The 16,230-nt window shown below is 43.1% G+C and overlaps 1 protein-coding gene across 2 annotated transcripts; it reads left to right on the top strand.

Moving 5' to 3' along the window:
• Window positions 1-15,225, top strand: LOC140900017 (dnaJ homolog subfamily C member 16-like). Of its 2 annotated transcripts, XM_073316495.1 has the most exons (15): window positions 1-580; window positions 1,390-1,575; window positions 3,488-3,554; window positions 4,081-4,414; window positions 5,604-5,788; window positions 6,979-7,083; window positions 7,743-7,901; window positions 8,745-8,875; window positions 9,622-9,805; window positions 10,827-11,009; window positions 11,302-11,378; window positions 11,914-11,994; window positions 12,088-12,174; window positions 12,820-12,990; window positions 13,523-15,225. In XM_073316495.1, the coding sequence occupies exons 2-15, from the start codon at window positions 1,409-1,411 to the stop codon at window positions 13,920-13,922; spliced, it is 2,331 nt and encodes a 776-aa protein (XP_073172596.1). In that variant the 5' UTR covers window positions 1-580; window positions 1,390-1,408; the 3' UTR covers window positions 13,923-15,225. The 2 variants fall into 2 exon arrangements, with proteins under 2 accessions (XP_073172596.1, XP_073172595.1); XM_073316494.1 differs by lacking the exon at window positions 1-580 and having other exon boundaries at window positions 783-1,575.
• The last annotated feature ends 1,005 nt before the right edge of the window (window positions 15,226-16,230 follow it).

The following is a 16,230-nucleotide window of genomic DNA, read 5'->3' as shown; positions in this document are numbered from 1 at the left end:
TGGGGAGCAGCGTTGGGAAGCTCTGGGCACTCCCTTCCCCCAGTGTCAGGGGGTGCCGAGACGGCTGGGGTGCCCTCTTCCGGGTCCCTTGGCTCCTTTCCCTTCCCCCTGCCCGGGGTAGCCCGAGTTGTCAGCAGCTGTGGCTGAAAGGGCTGCTCGGTCCGATCGCACCTGCCCCCACATTGACAGGTCATAACAATACGGTTTTATAAAACCTGAGACATATTTCTTGAGATTTTTTTGAGGGTTGTTTTTAACTTTTAAATGTCCAGTGCTAGGATTTCTCTTTAAACAAATAAACGCCCCCTGCCAGAGAGTGGCTGGAGACCAAGACTTGCAGCTCTAAGAACCTGATGGCAAAACTGACTGCATTGATTTCCATTGCCCAAGCTGTGAACTATGCAGAATCTAAACGAAGAGCGTAAACAGTGGAAAAACTGGATTACAAAAAAATCTCCTCCCCTATTACTAATCTGTTATAAATAACATCTGTGAATAAATTTATTTACATTATCTGTTTAGAAATCTCACCCCAGCTGTAAGAAATGGTTTCACTTAACTATGGCAAGTAGTGCTCAAGGTAACTGTGTCAGATTATTAAAAATGTTTTTTTGTATTCTTTCATTTTATTGAATTGTGTGGTTGGCAGTATTTTAAGTAGTCAACTTGTTGTCATTGTGCATTTAGTTGAAGGAGGTGATTCTGTGGATCTTATACGTGAACAGGAGAGAGAAACAATTTTTGGAAAATAGGAAAATACAGTTTTAACAACACAACAGTGGGGGCTGAGGGGCAGATGTAGTAGCTGAAAATATTCTAGCTCACTTTTTTGGAACTGACTAGAGTTCAGGGTGGCATTGTCCCTTCAGCTAACATGGTCTCATGTAACTGTCAGCCATCAGAGTTCTTTGGTTTCTGATTGCTAGTCTAGTACTAGGATTTTGAAAATTGTACTGGTCCCTTAAGTATCTGCTCGTCTTGATAAATGAATAGATGATGGAATGGCAGAATCAGCTACAGTTTATTGCTTTTTTAATATCTGAAAACTGGTAGCGAACTGCTAGTAGGTGTAAAGCACAGGTCTCTTGCTCTAGAATTCTCAAGATAGAAGCTACTAAAATGTTGAACTGCAGGTGAAGCAAAATGATGATAACTAGAACGATGTGATATTTCATGAAATGCAAGGGCTGGAACAGACTCTCTACCAAATCTTACCTTTTTAGTAGTATAAGACATGAATGCTAGTCCTGGTTGTTTGAAAGAGATGGGGCCTTTGGTTTTTCAGATCTTTTGCCAGTGGTCCAGGACTAAATATAGGGATTCCTGGATTTTGCACCAATCCCTAGTTTTGTACTTCTGTCTTATGCATATGGAAACTCTCCTGTCCAGGTTGCCTAAAGGAAGAGAAATGGAACTGAAAAAGTTAAGCATCTCGTTGGTTGTGGTCCTGGTTCTGGTCTTGGTCCTGCAAATTTTGTCTGCAGTGGATTTTGACCCATACAGAATCCTTGGGGTTAGCAGGACATCCAGCCAGGCTGACATTAAAAAGGCTTATAAGAAGCTCGCCCGGGAATGGTAGGTGGATTAAAATATGTTGTATATTAAATGGTTTCTACAAGGTAGAGTCGGCTATTTTCACCAATGCACCAAATATTTGTGAGAGAAACCATCATCTACAAAATAAAAACAAAGCCATTCAAAATTGTACAATAACCATTTTCCCATACTTGCTCTTACCATGTTGAATAAAACCATATTCTGAATAGCGAGCCAGAACTTCAGCTGGTATAAATCAACTTAAATCCACAATAGAACTACACTGATATATTTCAGCTGAGGAGCTGGCCCACTCTTCTTAAGTAAATGTATCTGCTGGTCAGGGAGAAACCTTTTTTAAAAAAAAAAAAAAAAGAGAGAGAGAAGGAACACTGTTTCCTAATAAAGGGCCCAATTATGCAGCCTGAAAGTGAGAAGTACTTATTTTCATGAGTAGTCCCATTGAATTCAGTGGCTCTTCTTTTGTGAGTAAGTACTACTCAAGAAGAGGTTTGTAGAATTGGACCTATAATGTTTAGCTATCTTGTTTGCATGTGTATTCTAAGTAAAAGGCTGGTTATACACTATGTTCTGTGTATGTGATGAGAGTCTTGATCCCACATCACGTACTCACACAAATGACCTGTCGACTTCAGTGGGACTGTTCACAGGTACTAAGTATCAGAGGGATAGTCATGTTAGTCTGTATCCACAAAAACTACAAGGAGTCTGGTGGCACCTTAAAGACTAACGGATTTCTTTGGGCATAAGCTTTCATGGGTGAATAAAGAAGTGGGTTTTTTACCCACGAAAGCTTGTGCCCAAATAAATCTGTTTGTCTTCAAGGTGCCACCAGACTCCTCGTTTTTATTCACAGGTTGACAATAAGAACGGCAGGATCTGGCCCTAAATTTTAGCTGTTTGTACACACTGCACATGCTGTAATATTTTCTGATGGTACGAACTTCCGGTTCATCCAATTCTCTGGATATCAGACTCTGGAGGATCTAATATGAAACTTTTTCCCCTCTCCATCTTGTACATTACAAAATATACCATATTGGAAGAGTCAACAAGGGCAGACATTTAAGAAACAAATGTCTTTTAATAACTTCTGTACTATATCTTTAGGGTTGTTGTAGGAATTGCAACAGGATCACAGTCACTAGTTAATTTCTCTAACAGTTTACGTGTGCTCCTCACATCCAGTAGCTCAACTGAGTAAATCTATTATTATATATATAAAAAATTGATCACGGCCAACTTCTAGTCATTGAGCTTTTTTTAAGCCAAATTTTCAAGATTCCTAAAAGAGGAAGTGAATTAAGCTAAACCAAATTATGACCATAGATTAAGACCTGTTTCATACACTGAAGAGAAGAGCTGATGTAAAGCATCTGGAAAAACATGGTTATCTGAACTACAGAATCTGATAGCTTCTGGGGTCTCATAGAACCTAGGCATTAAGGTTGTGGTCTAATGCTATCATGAAAAACTATTAACATGCAGAATAGAATTGCAGATGTACCAAGTAGCTGCTCTGCCTAATATATAGAGAGCAGCGGCTAAAGCGTGCATCTTTGAAATTGGTAGGATTGTTGCTGAAGGAATTTACTGCCTACTGCTAAATCAACTTTTTAGCTTCACTTGGACCATTTATTTATGAAATAAAATTCAAAACCGAGGAAATGCTTTTACATACACCACTCAAATCCTGTTGAAATTCTTTATGTGGTTCAGCCTGGGTAGGAGAAATAGACTTTTGCCATAAATCTGCATCAGGTGGATTAAGAAGTGGATACCAATAAATGGCATTAATGTCTATGTATCCCGCTTAGTATGAGTATTAAATTGAAGCTGAAAACACTTGTGGCTTGCTGTGACTCCCTGTGATAAATTGCTGATGCTTTCTAAAGGACAAAATCCATTTTCTTTATTTTTTGCATTGTAGGCACCCTGACAAAAACAAGGACCCAGGAGCAGAAGATAAGTTTATACAAATTAGCAAGGCCTATGAGGTATTCAACACTGTTTGGTAACTTTGTGCTGCTTTCAGGATGTATGTTAGAGCCTGGAAATTGCTGTTCATCCTTTACAAGTAGCCTTTACTATTTTCTAGTTATATCTACATGGAACAATTTCTCAGCTCTGTGTATGGAAGAGTAGGGTGGTGAAATCTTTGTCTGGGTTTTCTTGACAAAAACCAGCCCCTGGAAAAGACATGACAGTTCCCTTTCTTGGAGCTCAACTGGGTAGACATTCAGCAAAAAAAATTCTTCTTCCAGGGGTGCTGGAACAATTTTTTTTATAGTGGGGGTGCTGAGAGCCATTGAACTAAACTGGAAACCCTGTATATAATGAAAACCACTCCAAGTCAGGGGGTGCTGCAGCCCTAGTTTCAGCATCTGTGTCCTCTTCCCAGTGTGTCTGCTCCTTATGGCTATTCAATCATTTTAAGAAGGGGAATTGTCATCCTTCCAGTTCCCTCTCAACATGAGCCAGGTTTTGTTTCTTTTCAACCCTTCTTAACTCTGTGATTGACAGATCCTCTCCAATGAGGAAAAGAGATCAAACTTTGATCGTTACGGAGACGTGGGTGAGAACCAGGGGTACCCTCAGCAGCAGCAGCACCGCCAGTTCCATCACTTCCACGAAAGCTTTTACTTTGATGAATCCTTTTTCCACTTCCCCTTTAACTCGGAGCGACGAGACTCCTCCGATGAGAAGTACTTGCTGCATTTTTCGCACTACGTGAACGAGATTGTACCGGACAGTTTCAAAAAGCCCTACCTCATTAAAATAACCTCGGACTGGTGCTTCAGCTGTATCCACATTGAGCCTGTGTGGAAGGAGGTTGTTCAGGAGCTAGAGGTGCTGGGTAAGAGAAGCAAATTTTAAAAACTCAAGATGCAACGTGTTTTCAGAAAGAGGCTTTCTCAAAGCTTTCCATCCTAGGCCACAGCAACTGACTTCAACTTTTGGGGGTTGTGTTTGAATGTGAATTCAGCCACGGAGTTCCTTTGTGGTTTATCAGTGTGGTGTGAATAGCTTTATTTCTGTTGTTTTCCAGTGTAAGTGGAGGGGCATTGCTCTCTTTCTTTTCAACACCAGTCCTCATCAATGAAACTGAGACAGGAAAAATTGAGGTTTAAAACATGAGGAAACACTTTAGATCTGTAGGGCTGGGTCAGTCTCTGAAGGGAGCTGGTGAAAGCCCCATCCTTGGAGATAGCTGCAACTTGACGAGACAAGGCATTAGGAAATCCTTCCCTGGCAGAGGATGGACTGGATGCAGTCTGGGGAGTCTCTTCCATCTCTAAATTCAGTGATTGTCTCCTTTTCTGCTGCAGTATGATTAAACCATTCCTAGTGCCTGCATCACTCTAAATAGCACCAAGGAGTGTTGCATGGTCAGGGACTACTATGTTCTGGCCTGCAATATAAACATTACATTGCCCTTTGATATATACCAGGAATGGTACTGAGATGCAATCTGGAGTCCAGAGGGGGCTGTGAGCCAGCCCATACTTGACCAGAGTCAAGGCCACTATCCTGCAGGACACAGGAGGATGGGAGAAAATGTTGGCACCCAAAATAAAAATCAGGGAACACTGGCAATATATACACTTGTATTCCAGTTAAGTACTTACAATATTCTTGCTCAGGATGAAAATTCCTGTCCCCCTTATGGGTCATCTACATAACCAGAGATAGTCGGTCACAGAGAACACAGAATCCAAAATAAGAGTGCAAGGACCAGAAGTTGCTGCACTGTATATTTAATGTGATTTTTTCCTTGGGGTTTTAACATGCTGAAGAGAGAAGAAGAGTAGGCAGAAGAGTAAGGAGGAGATGGTGCCATTGTTACTTCTTCCTGAGAGCAGAGTAATACAACTCTCCATGGAATGTGAAAAAGGGCAACACTATGTAGTACCAGCTGAATAACTAATCCTCTCGGTGTGCTTGGTAACAGAAGCCACCTTAGTGCTGATTCCCTTTAGGGGAGTTTGGGTCATTCACCCACCATGTCAAGGTAACCCTCTTTTCGGATTGCCCTCCTTTTTCAGGAGTGGGAATTGGAGTTGTCCATGCTGGATATGAGAGACGCCTCGCACATCACCTGGGAGCACACAGCACACCCTCCATTCTGGGACTCATTAATGGGAAAATAGCCTTCTTCCACAATGCGGTCATTCGAGAAAACCTGCGGCAGTTTGTGGAGAGCCTTCTTCCAGGGAACCTCATCGAGAAGGTACGTGACAGGGAGATCAGCGTGTTCAGATTCTGGTAAGTAGTAGTGTGTGCTAAGCACTTGGATCTTTTTGTTGTCTCTGACACATCATCTGAAGGAGTCAGTCTCTGATGTGACCTTTGTCTTGGGGGTGTCAGAAGTTTCTGAAGCTATTTGCAATGGCCTTAATCAAGGGAGAATGGCGGTTTGGATGAGTGAAGTCGTTATAGCTATGAATGCTGGAGGCAGTTTTGAAGGAAACACTACATTCACGCACAAGATGGAATTTTTCTCCATCGTTCCCTGTGCATGGTGAGATAGGTGCCAGAGCTGGCAGCAGGACACTCCCCCTCACTGATGATACCCCACTTACCATAACGCCCGTCCTTCAGGGTTAACTGCAGTGCTTCATGGTAAGCATTTGATCGTACACGTGGCTCACTTTAGGGCTCGTAACCACACGGGTGCCAATTTGACACTGTCTGGGACTACACCAGAGATAGTCACAACTATATTAAGGATTCGTGTTTGAACTCTGCTTGGAGGATAGCCATGTCCAGGTTCCAAAACGGTGCTCCGGTGTGGACGTGACATTAGAGACTATCACTGTATGTCTCTTCCCCTCCCCTTGCCCACTTCTGCAAAATGATAAGTACCTCTTGCAAGATTTTCTGTATTCTCAACTCCTGCTGATATTTAGGCCTGACATAAAGCCTACTGAAGTGAATAGGGTATCATTCTGTTGACTTCAGCAGGCTTTAAATCAGGCCTTTAAATGGGAGTTGAGCGCACTAAGTCCTTTTGGAAGACAGAGTTTTTTTTATCACTAGAGACATTTTAAAATAAACATATTGTTTGACTTCTACTCTGCCCTTTTTGCTTATTCCCCATCTGAAGTCATAATCCTCAGTAATGACCACCAGTTAGTTGCTGTGGAAATGATTGTGATGCCACTGAGAATTTATGACATCAAGTCAGGAAAGATCAGCAAAAGCAGAGAGAACGGTTAGTGTAAAAATCCTGGTTTTGCAAAAATCGCCTTAGCGTGAAAAGATGTATGGGCACAATTGTCCTTTACCAAAAAAAAACAAAAACCCATGACATTTTGGCATCTTTTTAGGACCCAATTCTAATGCAGCCATTTAACCTTATTGAACTTTAGTTTTCTGAATGTATTGAGGTTGAAACTAACTGTCTGTTTTACATTTAAGATTACAGATAAAAATTATGTCCGATTCCTGTCAAACTGGAAGAAAGAAAATAAACCCCATGTCCTTCTGTTTGATCATATGCCAGTAGTGCCATTGTTATACAAGGTAATGTACTTGTGTTTGTGTGTTATCTCTGGCATTTGGATAGCTTTGTAAATCCACCTGTCTTAGCAGAGAATGGGATCTCGGTGTAGGCACAGGCTGGATGGTTCTTCTAAGTAGCATTATCCACCCTGAACACCCAGCAATTTCATGTGTGTTATTTGGAGACTGCATGGTCAGGTGACCTGCTTCTGCTAACTATTTTAAACATCTGAATATGAGTAGAACTTACTTTTCTTGCCATAGACAGATCTCTAGTGGGAGTAAGGGCGTGGGTGGGGTTGGGGGCAAGGGGAGAAGTCATCATTCCTTTCCCACCACAAATAGTTAATGATCCGGGCCATTTGGGCACCGCATCTAGTTTGTTTGAGGACGATGAGTTGCTAAAGAAACATCTGGCAAGATACAGAATGTTAAATTGTAAAATAAAGCTATGGATCCCGCCAACCTTCCTCTGTCATGAGGAAGAAGCTAACTGTGTAATAAGCCTAGTAAAGGGAATGGGCTGACGTTGCGTGTCATTTGGCTGTTACAATGGTGAGTGTTGTAGACTTAACAGTGCTGCGGAGGCTATGGGGAAATAATCACCATAAGCTGTACTGGGGAAGAATCAAAGCGTGATCTGCAATGTAAACATGCACTGGACCTCTGTTTCCCTCTAGCTCACTGCTTTTGCGTACAGAGATTATTTGTCCTTTGGATACGTGTATGTTGGACTCAGAGGGACTGAAGAGTTGTCCAGACAATATAACATCAATGTCTACACCCCCACCATGATGATCTTCAAGGAACACGTTGATAAGCCTGCCGATGTTATTCAGGTATCACTTCGTGGTCTGCGTCTTTGTCTGTCTGTCTGGGTTTTAAGTAAAAAATATAGTAGCTGCTTTTCTGGCCTGTTTCTTACATCAGAAGTCGGTCAGTGGAGCATTTCAAACCAACTCTGGGTTGGATGGGAGCAGAAATTCGAGCTTCAGAAGGATGTCTTGAACGAATGTCAGGGAGCGAGGGAGCTCTGTAGGTTTCAACAAGGATCTTAACTTGGAGGATAACTGGTGATAGTTTTGGTTTTCACTGGAACATAGTTTTGTAGCTAAGCTGATGGGAGGAGGGCAGGTTTTTGGGTTTCAGTGGAGCAGTGACTGTACAGAGAGTGGGCAGCTCTTAATTAATTCAGCTTTGTCAGATATCGTTAGTCTCCTTGGAAGAACCCTTGGCTCTGAGGAATTCCTTAAACAGACTGTCCATGAGACTTAGAGGTTTCACAGAGAAAGTGAATTAATAGTGAAAGGCTGCATATGGGATATGCCCAAACCTTTGTTCTTGTGCAGGTACACCCCAGTAAAATGCTGGGTCATCAGAAGCCTTCGGTCACTGTTGCGCTTTCTGACAGTTGGGATTTTAATATTACTGGATGCTCTGATTTTTTTGATTTTTTTTTTTTTCCCCTCAGCTCCAACAGCTGTTTAATTCTCCTTCTCCAGGGGCAGTCATGAGTGGCCATGCTTCCAATCTCCCAAACATCTCGTCCATTGTGTAAAACATCTTGTTGACCTTCATCATGGTGACCCTTTAACACTAGAGCATTCATGTTCCTTGAGAGCTGAATATCCTTCTGGTTTAGCTGAAGAATGCTGATCTTCTGTTTGCTTTGTCCTTTCTAGGCACGAGAGATGAAAAAGCAGCTCATTGATGACTTCCTTTCCCAGAACAAGTTCCTTCTGGCAGCCAGGCTCACCAACCAAAAACTGTTTCATGAGCTGTGTCCTGTGAAGAAGTCTCACCGTCAGCGGAAGTAAGGCTTGCTGCAATGGAGATCCTCCTATCCTCATGCACAGCTACTCCTGGTGGCTGCTTACAGGCGACCTCTCGTTTAACTGTCTGGGGGGGTCCATAAAGGGGGTCATTGGAAGAATAGAAATTGCTAGACGGGATCAGAGCAGTGGTTCATGTAGTCCAGTATCCTGTCACCATCAGTGGCCAGTGCCAAATGCTGCACAGGGATGTCCAAGAAGCCCCTTCAGTGGCAGTGATGGGACAACCTGCCCCCAGGGGAGTTTCCTCCACACTCCTAATAATTCAAGATTAGGTCTATATGCCTTCAGAAGTGTTGAGGGGGGGTCTCTCTATATTTAGTATTGGAACTTTGGATGTTCTTCTTACACATCTAAATGTCTAATCTATTTTTGAATCCTGCTAAGATCTTGGCCTCTGTCCCGTGGCAATGAGTCCCAGAAGCTAATTGTGTGTGTGAAAGAGCTTCCTTTTATCAGTTTCAAACGTGCCACTTTTCAGTTCTGTTCACTATCCCTTATTCTTGTATTATGGAATAGAATACCTTGCAGTAACTCTGTGGGGACAGGAACATAGAAGATGGGAAGGACTGAGATAGGAACATTGAGCAATAGAGTGTATAAGAAGATAGACACGATGAAGTGTCTCTCTGGCTCGTCAGGGTCCGTTCTAGCTGGCAGGCTGGGTTTGTTATTCCTTTGTGTCTCCAGGCCTGCTGTGAATCCTCCATTTCATTGTGTTGTCTAGGTACTGTGTGGTTTTACTTACTGGCGAGGGTGACAAGTTTGCTAGGACCTATGAGGCATTTGTGGCCTTTGCTCTGGCAAACACGAAAGACACCGTGAGGTTTGTGCATATCTACAACGACCGTCAGCGAGACTTTGCCCATGCCTTGCTGATGGATGATGAGAAATATTGGGGGAAATCTGCTGTGAGTGTCACATTTTCCTTCTGCCTAATCTGTAATTCATTCTCTCTTTCTCTGAACTTTACACTTTTTTACCCCAAACTCAAAAATGTTGCGGGGGGAGAGAACATTGCTGCTGCTTCTTCGAAATATTATGGGAGCATGTTATGGGCAGGATCAGGCCTTCTACTTCTGACAAATCCTCTTGTATTGTATGGTGGTATGCTCTGCTTCAGGTCAGATCTTCATTGTCTTGTGTATTGCAATTCTCTTCTTTTTGATCTGTCCTGATCTCAGCCCTCTAGACTCAAGCATGTGCAGAACACGACTGCCTGCCTTCTGACATGTACAAAGTGTAACCTCATCATCTTCCATTCTCATGATTCCACTGGCTCTGTTCATTTCACTGTCCAGTTCAAAATTGTCCTCTTTGATGTTAAACCCCTCGATGAACTTGCTCCTGCCAGTCTCATGGATGGACCTTGTCTCTCTCTACTCCTTCCCAAACTACTCCTACTTATTTAGCACTGTTCCGTTCTGTCATTTCACTCTGTCACTCCAGTCTTCATGTGAGAGCTTTGTCCTCTGCAGCTCCTCCTATTTGGAATGACCTTCCTATGTCTCACCACCAAATCCACTGTTTTATTTCACATCTCTGCTGAGAAAACATCCCTCTTTTTCCTCCTTGCCTATGCTTCTTAATTACTGTCCTTCTGGCTAACTCTAATGTGATGTGGAATGCAGTGTGTAGGGAAAACACTATGCAAAATAAGTGTTACGCTTCCAAAGAACAGGAGCTGGGGTTTAGAGAACACGTGCTGTTCATCTCTATTCCTGTTGGGTATTATGGAACATGTGGCGTATTTTAATACTTGTTCCCATCCCGCTGTTGTGCCCACTCTTTGACATGGGTGTTGAGAGAGATTAACTGAAATAGCTGTTTTTAATCTGGATCCTCGTGCTGAATTCTCATTTGACACATCAAGTCTCTCTTCCGAGTTGGTATCTTGTTCCCTGAAGCTTGTGGTGATGTTGATTTGTCCAGGTGGCCATCTTGGAAAGGCGCAATAATGTAGGAAGAGTGGTCTATAAAATCTTGGAAGATGCCTGGAAGGGCAGCGAAGAGGATAACTTCATGCTTTTGGATCTTCTGGCTCAGTTAAGAACAGACCCTGGTCTTCTCTCTTCAGACACTGTCCTGCCAGACTTGAATGATGAACTTGCTCCTGTAAGTATTCTCAGCTTTGCAGAGACATAACAAACCTATGTTAGTTGGTTCTAGTTAACTCTAAGACTGCACTGCTGTGGTCAGTGATGGGAATTGTGCCTAGAGGTTTGAGTATTGGAGAGGCAAGACTCTTTCACTGTACTCATCAGCTTCAGGGGGCAGCCCCTGTTCTCTGAGGTAGTTGAGCTGGTTTGGACAAGGGGTGCAGAGGGGATAGTGACATAGTTGATGTGTTTCTTCACACGTGGAGGAAGAGCAGCCACCTTCTCACTGACCTGTTGTATCTTTACAGGTGTTCTTTCTCCGATGGCTCTACTCTGCAATAGAGTATGTCTCAGACGTCTGGGATAGCGTATTTCATAATAACTGGTATGGAATCCCATTTAAAATATCAATATAGCTCTTATTTTTTGTATAGATGTAATAGCCCTCTGTCTTGCCTGAGGATAAATTCAAAAGCGTATCAAGATATGGAGGTATCTGACAGGGACAGAAGGAGGCATATATATCTTCTCTTGGAGAGAGGAGAGGAACTGTGGGACAGTGAAGCTTGACTTCTGCCTCATCTCCTGGGTAGCTGGTTGAGCTGTGAAGCTGAGGTCTGCCCCTGGATTTTGTGCTACTGAAAACACACTGCTCCTCTTGGCAATAGTCCTGGCTTGGCTGTCTTGCTGTGCTGGTTTTCATTAGCATTTAGGGTATTTTAAAAACATTCTTCTGTTTGTCTCCTGGCTTTTCATTAGGAGATAGGAATGATGAGAGAGCTTCCATTAAAGCCCTTCAACCAGGAGACAATCAGTTCAAGGAAAATTATATGCTATTATCTGGGGTGGAAGGAAGCTGAAAACCTGAGGCAGAGGTTGACTGTAGGAACTCGGAATTAACTGCAAACCTTCTCTCTTAGGCGGGAAATGATGCCACTTCTGTCCCTGATCTTCTCAGCCCTCTTCATTCTCTTTGGCACTGTTATCGTTCAGGCTTTCAGGTGAGTACCTACCAGACCATCTGTTGGAGCCTTACAGACCAGATTTCAGCATCTCAGTTGAAACTTACCCTATTTTAAAATGCTCCTTTGCAGTGACTCGAGCGACGAGAGAGACTCTCCTCTCCCCCAGAAAGAAGAACCCAATGAAAAGAATGACACGGCCTTCAGCAAAGAGAACAGGTTTCTCCTGCTAACTCCTTCCAGCACTAGTCAGGCCTTCTCTGCACCTCCACTTTCCTGCTCAAGAGGCTTGGTGGGGCACAGTCTTGCTCCTACTGCCTTTCCCCCAGGCAGAGAGGGCAGGTTGGGGAAGGGTAGTGGGTAGGTAGTTGGGAAGTAATGGAGCTGGTGTGACTGAAAGGCAGCATGTGAACAGCAGCGCATGGGTCAGTTTGGTGTAGCTGATATAAAGCGTGCATGGTTGAATGGGCACAGCTATCGGCCAATCCGTGGAAAGCAACAAATTGAATATTTGGGACCAAAAGTCCCTTCGAGGTAGAGAACTGGAAAGTAGCTGTTACCTGAGCTGTGACTGAAACCCATCATACAAGGGAGCCACTGCTAAGTTCTTTGAACTAGCAACAGACTAGTGGCTATACAGCCAACTTCTTTCCATCCACCCAACTTTCTCCGTCTCCTACATTTAAAAGCTATCCTTCTCCCGCCATACAGCCACTTAGAAACCCATGTGTTTGCCCCTAGACAAATGCTTTGTGGAGTGATGAAGGAGAAAAGACAATGATTTGCCAAACAGCATCTAATCCTTAACCTTTAGCATTTACTGTCCTTTGCTCCTTTTTCACTTGAGTCATTCTCTCTGCCCAGCAGGATTCCCAAAAAGGGCTTTGTTGAAGTGACTGAGCTAACAGATGTTACCTATACTAGTAATCTGGTGCGCCTGAGGCCAGGTCACATGAATGTGGTTCTGATCCTTTCCAACCCCACCAAAACCAGCCTGCTTCAGAAGTTTGCCCTGGAAGTCTACACATTCACAGGGTATGTACGGAGTTCCTCGTTGGGCTTCTGCTATGGTCTTAATGGTCTGTGTAGTGTTCTGCAGTGAATAGGCTTGGGGTGTGTATTGTTGCATTGCTTCGTCACGTGTATGCTTGCTCCCAAGAACATCTTCAGCTTCATGTGGGTGCTTGCACCTGTGAGAGGGCTTAAATGGGTAGCCGTTTGATAGCCAGCATTAAATGGGTTGGTGGGCTCAGTCCCCTTTGTAATGGATGGATGTCCTCCGCTCTGCCACTAGTGCAACTGGTGATCTCAGCGGAGAGGCCAAGGACTGGATGGGCCATGGAGCCTGAACTCTCCCCTCCAGGTCTATCTACTGCCACTTATGCTGTGCCTGTGTTCAGACAAATACAGGGCCTCACTTTCCAGGGCTGTAAGTCAGTCAAAATAGTGTGCGCAAAAAATAAATTACTCCAACCCTCCTTCAGTTTCTAACTTTGATGTTTCCTGTGTGGTGTCTGGTCTGAATTGGAACACAGTCTAAATTGTCTCCCTCTCACTTCTTCTGCAGGAGCAGCTGTCTTCATTTCTCCTTCCTGAGTCTCGATAAGCATAGAGAATGGCTGGAGTATTTGTTAGAATTTGCCCAGGATGCTGCCCCCATTCCAAATCAATACGATAAACATTTCCTGGAGCGCGACTACACCGGTTACGTCCTAGCTCTAAATGGCCACAAGAAATACTTCTGCCTCTTCAAGCCTCACAGATCAGGGGATGAAGGGGGAACCATGGGGTCCTGTGAGGATTATGACCCCTTGCTACACACAGGAGAAGCCCGAGGAAAATCCTCCTGCAGTCCAGGATCCAAACAAGTTAAGAACAAATTAAGCAAGTTGTCCTTATGGATGGAACGTCTCTTAGAAGGTTCCTTACAAAGGTTCTATATTCCATCCTGGCCTGCATTAGACTGAAGGGATTTAAAAGAGATTCTAACACTACAAACTTTTTAAGATGACAACCATGGACAATTCTTTCCAGGAATAAACAGTCATGACAAATGGACAGTAGGTTTTAGATGAACTCTCCTAGGCCCAGTGAGTAGAAGTATCTTCCTTCATCTTTGACCTAGGAGTGAAAGATGAAACATACTGAAGTCCTCTGTACCAAATTGTTCTTGTATTTGAATGCTGTACTATCTAAGACAAAACCCAGTCTATTTCCCTTTAATGTCCTGCTCACCGCATCGCCTCTGTCCGGTCTCTTGTTTGTTCTCAGTTGAAGAAAACCTGTGAGTTCTTCGCAACGGTGACTCAGTTTGGACTGAACACAATGAACTTGTTACATAGGTCAGGTCCCCTTCCCAATGCTTAGCCCATAGTGCATGGTGTGATACTGGGAAGACCCTACAGAATCTCCCCAGCCTCTGAAACTCTGAAAGGCCTCATACCAAGCATTCTTTATTTATCAGCTTTCCCTGCGGTGAGTGATTTAGGAGTGTGGTTACAGTAAATACTGTAAAGATGTTGAGCCATTTAAATGTACATTGTTTTTCAGATGCCTTTTTGCTTCTGTCGATTTTTAGACTGTCTTCTTAGAGCCATAACTTTACCCACATCCTCAGATTGTAGGCATAAGCTGCTATGAGCCAGTAGACATGTAAAAGAAAACTTCAATACCTGCTAGTGAATCAACTTGGACGCCTTTCAAACAACAATGGTACATCTCTAGTACAATATCGACACTTCTTTGTATCAAGGAACTTAATTCTTTAATGACTGTATTTTTGAACTATGTTGCCCAACAAATGCTGTCATCGGATCATTTGTTACATATGGAACTAGTTTGGCTGTAGACAGACGTTTACAAGATGCGTAGTTTCAGCTTCTCTCACTTTGTTTCTATCCTCAGCTCAAAGGTTTCTGAACATACAGGTTGCCTTTTTTTCCCTTCTTTTAAACCTATGGTTCAGTGTAAAACTGGAATGGTTCTAGGCTGTGGAGTTACTGTACTTAAATATATCAAATGGGCTCTCCTACCAGCCATTTGGCTTGCCCAGGGAGCTGGCTTTTTGTTAGTGACAAGTAGTCAACAAAGAAATGGTCTCTTGCTGCTACCTGAACGTTAAGGTAAATGGGAAAGGTTTCTTTTCAAAGCAGGGAACTGTAATCTTGTGACACTGCTACTTCCTTTTTTCTCTCTGTTAATCCGTGTGGACACAGTCACTTTATCTGATGCTTGCTGTAAACTTAATAAACTTCTCCAAAGTGACCTGGATAGGAATCTGAGGCTTCCACGTGAATGGATCACGTTACGGTACATGATGGCCAAATTCTGCATGAGTTTTCCTCTCATTCAGATTGAGATTAACTCCTGAGTAGCATTCTGAACCTTACTGTAAAGCACTCCTACAAGCATGGGGGTTTACTTAAAAACCTCACTACCCTCCGTGCTTCAACTAAGGAAAGAGCACTTGAACAATAATCATAATGCTCTTATATATAAGGGTACTGTCAGGTTAAAATATTGGACTCAACCGACCTTCCCTATGTTACTTAAACCAATGGAGTTTAATCTGTAAAGTCCTAACTCCAGCGTGAACCCTTTTGATTAGTAAGCACAGGGTGTGAGAGGGAAGAAGAGGATTTTTCTTCTTAGGAGAGATGCAGCAATAAAATGCTGAAAACCCCCATGCATTAGACTGACCCTAAACTAACCTGAAGCAGCAGACTGACTTTTCACTCTTTATGCTGTTTCTGTTGAAGCCGGTGCTTTAGTTGCCTTGGGTAATGAAATAGCCTGGTTATTTTCTTGTGTTGGTAGCCAGTTCTGCCTTTTGGGTCTTGCATGGTTTAACACAGTGCTGTAAATCCCAGAGTTGGACACACTGCAGAAAAAAATCCAAATTTAAAAAGAAAATTTTTGATATGCTAAACACAGCAGAACAATGTCTCCAGGAGTGGGTTAGGCCTAGAAGGATAATTTACAAAAGCTGGCTGTTACTATCTCTTCTGCTAGTCAGAAACCAGTGTCAAACTTTAGGGCTTTAAACTAAGGGCCCAAGTGTGCTATGTAGAAGAAAGGACCCAGGAAAAGGCTATAGGCATTACTTAAACCCTATATTGAGGCTCCAGTGGGGTATGTAGGCCTTGTGTTTGTTCTCTACAGAGGGGTGACTCTTACTCTGTGTATAAACACCTATTGATGTGGGTCTTATGGAGAGACCACTCGCAGTAATACACCCTCAGAAAACAGCCAACTGTGGGTGCTACAGATTCCATT

Source organism: Lepidochelys kempii, chromosome 18 (genome assembly GCF_965140265.1).
Source record: "Lepidochelys kempii isolate rLepKem1 chromosome 18, rLepKem1.hap2, whole genome shotgun sequence".
In the NCBI taxonomy this organism is placed as follows: Eukaryota; Metazoa; Chordata; order Testudines; family Cheloniidae; genus Lepidochelys; species Lepidochelys kempii.
The sequence above is the reverse complement of the archived record's forward strand: the minus strand, read 5'-3'. Positions and strand labels throughout refer to the sequence as shown.